The sequence below is a fragment of the Siniperca chuatsi genome, linkage group LG5 (genome assembly GCF_020085105.1).
Source record: "Siniperca chuatsi isolate FFG_IHB_CAS linkage group LG5, ASM2008510v1, whole genome shotgun sequence".
NCBI lineage: Eukaryota > Metazoa > Chordata > Actinopteri > Centrarchiformes > Sinipercidae > Siniperca > Siniperca chuatsi.
The window spans coordinates 4,424,935-4,433,674 of NC_058046.1; the positions used below are offsets into that span (position 1 = coordinate 4,424,935).

General features: G+C 43.9%; 1 protein-coding gene and 2 long non-coding RNA genes across 4 annotated transcripts; all 3 read left to right on the forward strand.

Moving 5' to 3' along the window:
- Positions 1–8,392, forward strand: LOC122876669 (skin secretory protein xP2-like). Of its 2 annotated transcripts, XM_044197275.1 has the most exons (5): positions 1–157; positions 243–295; positions 467–1,187; positions 8,084–8,161; positions 8,280–8,392. In XM_044197275.1, exons 2-4 carry the CDS (start codon positions 255–257, stop codon positions 8,156–8,158), a joined length of 837 nt encoding a protein of 278 aa, XP_044053210.1. In that variant the 5' UTR covers positions 1–157; positions 243–254; the 3' UTR covers positions 8,159–8,161; positions 8,280–8,392. The 2 variants fall into 2 exon arrangements, with proteins under 2 accessions (XP_044053210.1, XP_044053211.1); XM_044197276.1 differs by lacking the exons at positions 8,084–8,161; positions 8,280–8,392 and adding an exon at positions 1,318–1,431 and having other exon boundaries at positions 467–1,199.
- On the forward strand, positions 4,689–5,624 carry LOC122876671. The gene is made up of 2 exons (XR_006378111.1): positions 4,689–5,329; positions 5,420–5,624. It is a non-coding gene; the product is annotated as an uncharacterized LOC122876671 (long non-coding RNA).
- LOC122876670 lies at positions 6,940–7,506 on the forward strand. The gene is made up of 3 exons (XR_006378110.1): positions 6,940–7,078; positions 7,164–7,216; positions 7,388–7,506. It is a non-coding gene; the product is annotated as an uncharacterized LOC122876670 (long non-coding RNA).
- Positions 8,393–8,740: the final 348 nt, after the last annotated feature.

The following is an 8,740-nucleotide window of genomic DNA, read 5'->3' on the forward strand; positions in this document are numbered from 1 at the left end:
CTGTGATTGGCTGTCAAAACCAGTTTAAATAACTGCACTGCAGGTTTCCCTCTCACTGTGGAAGGAAGATAGACTTTTGGTTGCGTTGAGTCAGATAGAGGCATTTCAGTTTGCGTTTGATCTTATCTCTGGCTGAAACCATGGGGTTTATTCTACGGTAATTTTTAAGTGGTTCTTTCTGCGCTCAACATTATACATTTACAATGTCTAAAATGAGTGAGATTGTTTTTTCTTTTTTTTAGTGTGGTGCTACTATGGCTGCTCATTATTGGAGAGCTTCAGGCAAGCATTACATGTAAGACTACAAAATTCAAAAGTGTTATATTTGAACCAAGTTAAATGATTTTAAGGACTGTTGAACTGCAATATGTTGAAGTCATTAACCTTGTGGTTGTGAACAGAAATTGTTGGTTTTTCAAAGGAGGGTATAGATGACTCTAATTTATGTTGTGTGATAATTTAACAGCCCGTGCCCCGGCAGCCCGGCTACCAGCAGAAACTGCCGCAACCCGTGCCCCAGCCTTGGCGGCGACCCGTGCCGAGGCCTTGGCGGCGACCCGTGCCCCGGCCTTGGCGGCGACCCGTGCCCCAGCCGTGGCGGCGACCCGTGCCCCAGCCGTGGCGGCGACCCGTGCCCCAGCCGTGGCGGCGACCCGTGCCCCAGCCGTGGCGGCGACCCGGCTACCAGCAGAAGCCCATACCCCAGCAGCTTGGCTACCAGCAGAAGCCGCAGCACGTGTCCCAGCCTCAACGGCCGCAGCCCATGCAGCGGCCGCAGCCTGGGTACTAGACGAAGCCCGTGCACCAGTCTCAACGGCCGCAACCCGTGCCCCAGCCTTAGCGGCAACCCATCCTCCAGCGGAAGCCTTAGCCTTAGCCCGGCTACCAGCAGAAGCCCATACCCCAGCAGCTTGGCTACCAGCCTTAGCCGCAACCCGTGCCCCAGCCTTAGCCGCAACCCGTGCCCCAGCCTTAGCCGCAACCCGTGCCCCAGCCTTAGCCGCAACCCGTGCCCCAGCCTTAGCCGCAACCCGTGCCCCAGCCTTAGCCGCAACCCGTGCCCCAGCCTTAGCCGCAACCCGGCTACCAGCCTTAGCCGCAACCCGGCTACCAGCCTTAGCCCATACCCCAGCAGCTTTGCTACCAGTAGAAGCCCATACCCCAGCAGCTTTGCTACCAGCAGAAGCCTAGACTGAAGGGTAAGTGTAGTTCTGTTTATGTCAGGAGAACAGCCTAACTGTTATGCTCGTTTCATTACGGTTATTGCCACTTAAGGTTAAACCCACTAATTACCACTGACTAATCTTGTCATTTCAGATATCTCGGAGGTGTTTCAACTTGTGGGCCTTGCTGAGTTTAGGCTTGTACCATGACAGTCTTTTAAAAAAATAAAAATAAAAATAAAATAAATAAAATGCATTTTGTACTGCATTGGGCTGGAAATGATTTACTTTGAAGTTGAAAGGGGTTTATTTCTTCTTTTGTACTCTGTAAGGTTTTAGAGGATTTTGGGGCCACTCAAAACTACAAAATCCACAAGGGCTTAAATGCAGATGCAATAAAGATGCCTTCTTTCTGTGTTGCACCTCTACAATAAATGGGTATAGTGGCGAGCCACCAGCCCTCCCCCATACTTAAACACAACAATATTTCGGTTTCAAACAGGAGTTCACTCACTAATGTCTAAAATATGACTAGAAAAGCTGAGCAACATGTATGCTTTTCTTTCCTGCATGTCTCAGCAGCTGAGGGGCAATGGAGAATGGACCAGAGGAGGCAGGATATGAAAAAATGTGACACACAATTTTAGCCCATCACACTCTTCATCAAATCCGAGAAGTCTGCCAATTATATACAGTTTAGAGCAATAAGCTGTTTTCCAGGTAATTCAGGGAGACATGGGCTGGGTACAAGGGTCTTTACTAATGTGAAATGATCCAAACTATGGCAGACGATAGAATAAATACATTTATGTGGAGTAAATCACAGTGAGGATATGGGTGTGCTATATGTCTGTAGAAATGTATGTAATGTTAACTCTATTAAAAGTAAGCTTTAATTGAATAAAATGTACTAAATATCTTGTCAAAGCAAAAATTAAGGACATATATGCATATCAAACAAAAGTTTGGCCCTGAATCATATCTCTGCCTGAGCAAAGTCCTCCAAATGGCACATGGGTTTCTTTTTTTTTTTTTTTTTTCTGGGGCCAAATCATGAACCATTTCAGATGGGTTTTTTTTTTTTTTTTTTTTTTTAATCTATCCCGACAGGGGTGATGTAGTCTCTTTAATTGGTTCTTGTCAAAAGTCAAGCTGTAGACGACACAATCCGGAAAGAACATTGTCCTGATGTAGACAAACAAATGGGTTAAAATGTCTTATCTTGATAAAGAGTACACCTAATTTTGCCTATAATTTAGATTTTAACAAGACCTAAAGCCGAACATACTAGCATATCTAATTATTCACGCAGAATTGTACATTATCTCTCTATTCTATCTATCTATTAGGTCTTTAATCAGTGTGTCACCAGACCTAACCATTGTCCGGAGCAGCACGTTCGATTTACTAATTTAACCATCTGTAATGTTCAATTCATAACATTTTTTTTTAATCTTGATTTGACTCCATTTATCTCATTTAACCCCACAAACCCCCACAGCTCCCTCTCAGTCCTGCTGACAGTCAGCAGTTTAACAGAACACAGTGTCTCACATTATGAAACCTTTATGTTCGCTGTGGGAAAACTTTATCACTGCTGCAGCAGTGAAGGGTATAACAGATTATTAAAGATTATTAAACACCACTCGTTACAACAATAGTGAGGATCATGAAACCAACAAATAATCTGAGATTAAAAAATACATAGTTTTGACGATTTACAGGTCAGACTTACATTACTAGACGGACGCATACAAAAGCGTGTACTTTATATACAGAAATATGTTTAGATGTGCAAATGTGCACACTATTCTAATAATCTTCAGTCCAAACTAACTTCAGCCATTGTTTTCCTCTTAAAATTAGTGCTTCTGTACTGAAACTGGTAGTAAAATAAGTCACTTGAAAATTGGAGATAAGACAAGCTGTCAAAGTGCCAAGAAGCCTGAGATATGGTGTTAAACATCAAAATCAGTCTCCAACTCTGGCCAGGTTTATTCCCTTATCTGATATAAAACAACCATTTACATTTAAGCACTGGCTACTTTAACAGAAAAAGAATATTTCACTTACTTTAGAAAAAGTTAGAAGAACACAACCATCGGTAACACTGTTGTATATTTAATGCTCACACTGCACATTAAAATGTAGAGATGAATTAAAATAGGAATGTCTAACCCTATAAGTGATGATGGAAAATTGCTTTGCATGCAGCAAAAATGATTTTTAGCATTTTTGGCTTTGTTTCAACTGGACAATGTTTTGAAGCATCTACCCTGGTGAAGTGTCCTTGAGGAGGCCATCTACTCCTTATTAGTACATGGGCTTTGTGGGCTACCTTTGTGGTTTCTTTAGAAAAAAGAAAGCAACTCTGCTCCAGAGAGATATTATCGCCATAATTACTTTGAACTGGTCTCCATTGTAGTGCATTGACTCTATTTCAGGAACAAGGGCAAGGGTTTAAGGGATGCTCATATACATATATCCAAATATAGATTCAATCATTTTCTTTCTTTTTTTTTTTTTTTATCACAGGTTAATACTAATTGAAACTAGTAGTAAGAGTGATAGGATCTGTGCTGGGTCAGGCATAAAGGAGTAGAATTCAGATACTTAAATGTCCCTTTTGTCCCTTGTATAGGCTGATTGCCATCTGCTGGTTATCTAATGTTACTGCATTTACCAAATACTTGATTCCGATAGATGACTCACTGTAGTTGTCCACGGTTACTGCTGTAAAGCATGGTACGTACGTGGACTGTACTTGTATAGCGCCTTTCTAGTCTTCCGACCACTCAAAGCACTCCACACTACATATCACATTCAGTTGGCAGGTGCCAACTGCTCATCAGTCCAAAGAAACTAACTCATTCACAAGACACAGCTCTCTGGGAAGCAATTTCAAGACACTTCAACACGTGGGCTGGAGGAAGTCAGGATTGAATAGCCAACCTTTCGATTGGTGGACAACCCGTGCTATGTCCAAGCCACAGCCACATGAAGCCATGTTAGATGCTCAATGGAGGCCTACATTTGTCAACACCCCAACATGCTTTCAGTGGTTGAATAGAAAATGTTCTTTGTAGGCTACAAGCCTTCTTATTCTAGAAACTCACCCAGTACGCCTGTAATCACACACAAGGACAGCATTTTGTAAGCATTTTACATCTTCATGTCTGGCAATTGAGCCTTTAACATGAGGTCATTACAAAAATGAAAAAGATATGGATTTAATACACTGCTATTGTATTGTTAAACTTGCAATAACTGTTTTTTTAGCCACTTGGGCAGTGGAAAAAATCTGTGAACACCACCCTGTCAAGGTTGAGACCCAAATTTAAGGTTGATATGGCCAACTTGCTAGCTAACAGTTGCTAATCTTCACATCCAGCAGATACAGAGCAACATTAGCATTAATTTAGAGTCATGTTTCTGGCCGCCTGATAAATGTAAGTCTAATATTCACTTTTCTTTAAGCTCTGGTTTTGGTCTGCACCAACTCCTGAGAAAAATATCTGGCTCATTAGCAGCTAAATGCTGTTCACCAGCTAGATAGTCACTAACTTTGTCTGTCTGTTGTTTAGTACTGGACAGGTAGTGTTGTTAGAGCTTTTTTCCCTTTTGTCAATGGAAGCAGCTGACAGCTAAAAACAATGCTATGTGAGACTGAATCAAAAAAGTAAAGTTGTGGGCTGGAAAATCACAAAAATAAGTTGAAAGATTCTTAATGCTCCTAACAGTAGAGATGAAGGGGAAATACAGAAACAGCCTCTATGGGTCTGTCACTATAAACAACCCCTTTAAATACAAATAGTCATGCGATCCATTGTTAATATAAAAGTGTTGATTATATCATATTTAAATGTTGTTATTTTTTCCACCCAGTAGTCTTTGTCAGCCATAGACATGCCGTCACGTCAGCCGTGTCATGTTACAGCTGTACCATTCCTAGTGTTTCTCTCTGTCCCCTGTTGTTTCTCCTCCTTTGTGTATATGTGTGTGTGTATGCTGTGGGGCGTGGCCTCCAAGGAACTGCCAATCAGCAGCTGACACACCTGCGACACATCTACTGCTGCTCACCTGTTCTCCATCCACAGTCACACCTGACAGTATATCTACCCGGCTCTTCTCACCAGTCTTCGCCAGATCGTCTGTTTACCTCAGTGGTATAACTCCTTGGCGCTTGACCACCCTTATGAAAAATGACCTGCATGCTATCAGAACACCTGATTAACCATTTGAATCCCGGTGCCCAGGTTCGTGTCACCTGCCAAAGCCGGTGGGCTTTCCACAGCTCTCTCCCGCCTTACCTCGGACCACTGTTCCTGCCTCAGCCTGCCTGCTCTCCTCAGCCTCGTGTCGGTCTGCTGTCTGCCTCCAGTCTACCGGCTTCCAGCATTACCTCCACACTCCTGGTTCCTCATTGTGTTTTCCTCTAAATAAACAGAACCAACTACTTCACTTCCACTGTCCTAGTGGTGCTTTTTGGGTCCATACCATAACAGACAGTTAAAGTATTGTTTTTTGGACCCCCGCATAAGATATGTGCCTGTCCTCAAACCACCAACACAAGTGACTGTTAAGCTATTTTTTTTTTAATCAAATGTTTATGTCCCATGGTGTATTGTATTATTAATCTGTGTATATTTAACATACACAGATGGGTGACAAAAGGGGGGTGGTATTTAAAATGTCCACAAGCCTCCAGAAAAGCTTAAACACTCCTTGGCAAAGACTCTTAAGTCTCTTAAAATCCACAGAAGGGATGGAAAACCATTCATCCAAAAGGAATCCCTTTATGTGGTGTGTTGATGGTGGTGGGAGAACTGGTGACTGTGAAGGCTATAACATATGATTTAATTTTCATGTTCATCAGAACATTCTGTGAACCCCTCATGCCCTTTATGTAAACACTGCATGTTTCTCAACTCATTTACTGAGGTTGTACCTTTCATTGTCGGCTATTGGTAGACCAGTGTGTATTATCAAGGTATGAAAAACCTTTTTTCTGCCACTAGATGGGACCACCTCACATTAAAACTAAGGCTGCCTTGTAGCTGAGCGGCCAAAAGTTTTAAGGCAGTTATATGGATATAACATATACAGCATGTACGCATTATTAGTGGTATTGGTTTAATTTAGATTATCTTGAAAACATAGTAGTGTGATAAACATGAAATATATACTTGTAGCAATGGCTTTATTGTATATGCAGAAAGGTACATGCAGAACTGGATCAAATACGGTTGGAAATTCCAAATAATGAATGCAATGTTTGACTCTACAGAGAGTGTGAGATGGGTGGTGTCTACTGCATCAATTATTTCATATACAGCCAGGAAATCTTTTTTCTCTGAAAAATAATGTTGTTATTCCATTATCCTAACATCTAGTGCTCACTTTGAGCCGATGAAAGAAATTAACCAAGTAAAGCAAATCTACACAAGTGGGGAAGGCAAACAATCACATGACTAACCTGCAGAATATACAATAGGAAGGGCCCTGGTATGCTTAACCTTCAAACCATTGAAGATGCACTTCCATGCTATTTAATGTGCTCAGTCATATGGCACAATTGGAGAATTCTCATTGCAACTGTGGCTGTTTGGCATGAATAATAACGATGATGCACTTTAGCTAAACAAACATGGAAAGCTGACACAATTTAAATTGTTGCCTTTTTCTGAGCGTGTGTTTTATAATGATCCCAGCCCCGTTACTTCCACCTGTTTCCAATCAACCTTTTAGGAAGAGCGAGCTGTGATTGGCTGTCAAAACCAGTTTAAATAACTGCACTGCAGGTTTCCCTCTCACTGTGGAAGGAAGATAGACTTTTGGTTGCGTTGAGTCAGATAGAGGCATTTCAGTTTGCGTTTGATCTTATCTCTGGCTGAAACCATGGGGTTTATTCTACGGTAATTTTTAAGTGGTTCTTTCTGCGCTCAACATTATACATTTACAATGTCTAAAATGAGTGAGATTGTTTTTTCTTTTTTTTAGTGTGGTGCTACTATGGCTGCTCATTATTGGAGAGCTTCAGGCAAGCATTACATGTAAGACTACAAAATTCAAAAGTGTTATATTTGAACCAAGTTAAATGATTTTAAGGACTGTTGAACTGCAATATGTTGAAGTCATTAACCTTGTGGTTGTGAACAGAAATTGTTGGTTTTTCAAAGGAGGGTATAGATGACTCTAATTTATGTTGTGTGATAATTTAACAGCCCGTGCCCCGGCAGCCCGGCTACCAGCAGAAACTGCCGCAACCCGTGCCCCAGCCTTGGCGGCGACCCGTGCCGAGGCCTTGGCGGCGACCCGTGCCCCAGCCGTGGCGGCGACCCGTGTGCCCCAGCCGCGGCGACCCGTGCCCCAGCCGTGGCGGCGACCCGTGCCCCAGCCGTGGCGGCGACCCGTGCCCCAGCCGTGGCGGCGACCCGTGCCCCAGCCGTGGCGGCGACCCGGCTACCAGCAGAAGCCCATACCCCAGCAGCTTGGCTACCAGCAGAAGCCGCAGCACGTGTCCCAGCCTCAACGGCCGCAGCCCATGCAGCGGCCGCAGCCTGGGTACTAGACGAAGCCCGTGCACCAGTCTCAACGGCCGCAACCCGTGCCCCAGCCTTAGCGGCAACCCATCCTCCAGCGGAAGCCTTAGCCTTAGCCCGGCTACCAGCAGAAGCCCATACCCCCAGCTTGGCTTGGCTACCAGCCTTAGCCGCAACCCGTGCCCCAGCCTTAGCCGCAACCCGTGCCCCAGCCTTAGCCGCAACCCGTGCCCCAGCCCAGCCGCAACCCGTGCAGCCTTAGCCGCAACCCGTGCCCCAGCCTTAGCCGCCCCAGCCCGGCTACCAGCCAAGCCCAGCCCCGCAACCCGGCTACCAGCCTTAGCCTTAACCCCAGCAGCCGGCTACCAGCCTAGAAGCCCATACCCCAGCAGCTTTGCTACCAGTAGAAGCCCATACCCCAGCAGCTTTGCTACCAGCAGAAGCCTAGACTGAAGGGTAAGTGTAGTTCTGTTTATGTCAGGAGAACAGCCTAACTGTTATGCTCGTTTCATTACGGTTATTGCCACTTAAGGTTAAACCCACTAATTACCACTGACTAATCTTGTCATTTCAGATATCTCGGAGGTGTTTCAACTTGTGGGCCTTGCTGAGTTTAGGCTTGTACCATGACAGTCTTTTAAAAAAAAAAAATAAAAATAAAATAAATAAAATGCATTTTGTACTGCATTGGGCTGGAAATGATTTACTTTGAAGTTGAAAGGGGTTTATTTCTTCTTTTGTACTCTGTAAGGTTTTAGAGGATTTTGGGGCCACTCAAAACTACAAAATCCACAAGGGCTTAAATGCAGATGCAATAAAGATGCCTTCTTTCTGTGTTGCACCTCTACAATAAATGGGTATAGTGGCGAGCCACCAGCCCTCCCCCATACTTAAACACAACAATATTTCGGTTTCAAACAGGGAGTTCACTCACTAATGTCTAAAATATGACTAGAAAAGCTGAGCAACATGTATGCTTTTCTTTCCTGCATGTCTCAGCAGCTGAGGGGCAATGGAGAATGGACCAGAGGAGGC

Coding starts and splice junctions, on each gene's coding strand:
- LOC122876669 (XM_044197275.1), top strand. CDS start 255: ATGGCTGCTCATTATTGGAGAGCTTCAGGCAAGCATTACAT. Junction 296..466: donor GCTTCAGGCAAGCATTACAT/GTAAGACTACAA, acceptor ATAATTTAACAG/CCCGTGCCCCGGCAGCCCGG. Junction 1,188..8,083: donor GCTTTGCTACCAGCAGAAGC/CTAGACTGAAGG, acceptor CAGCCTAGAAGC/CCATACCCCAGCAGCTTTGC.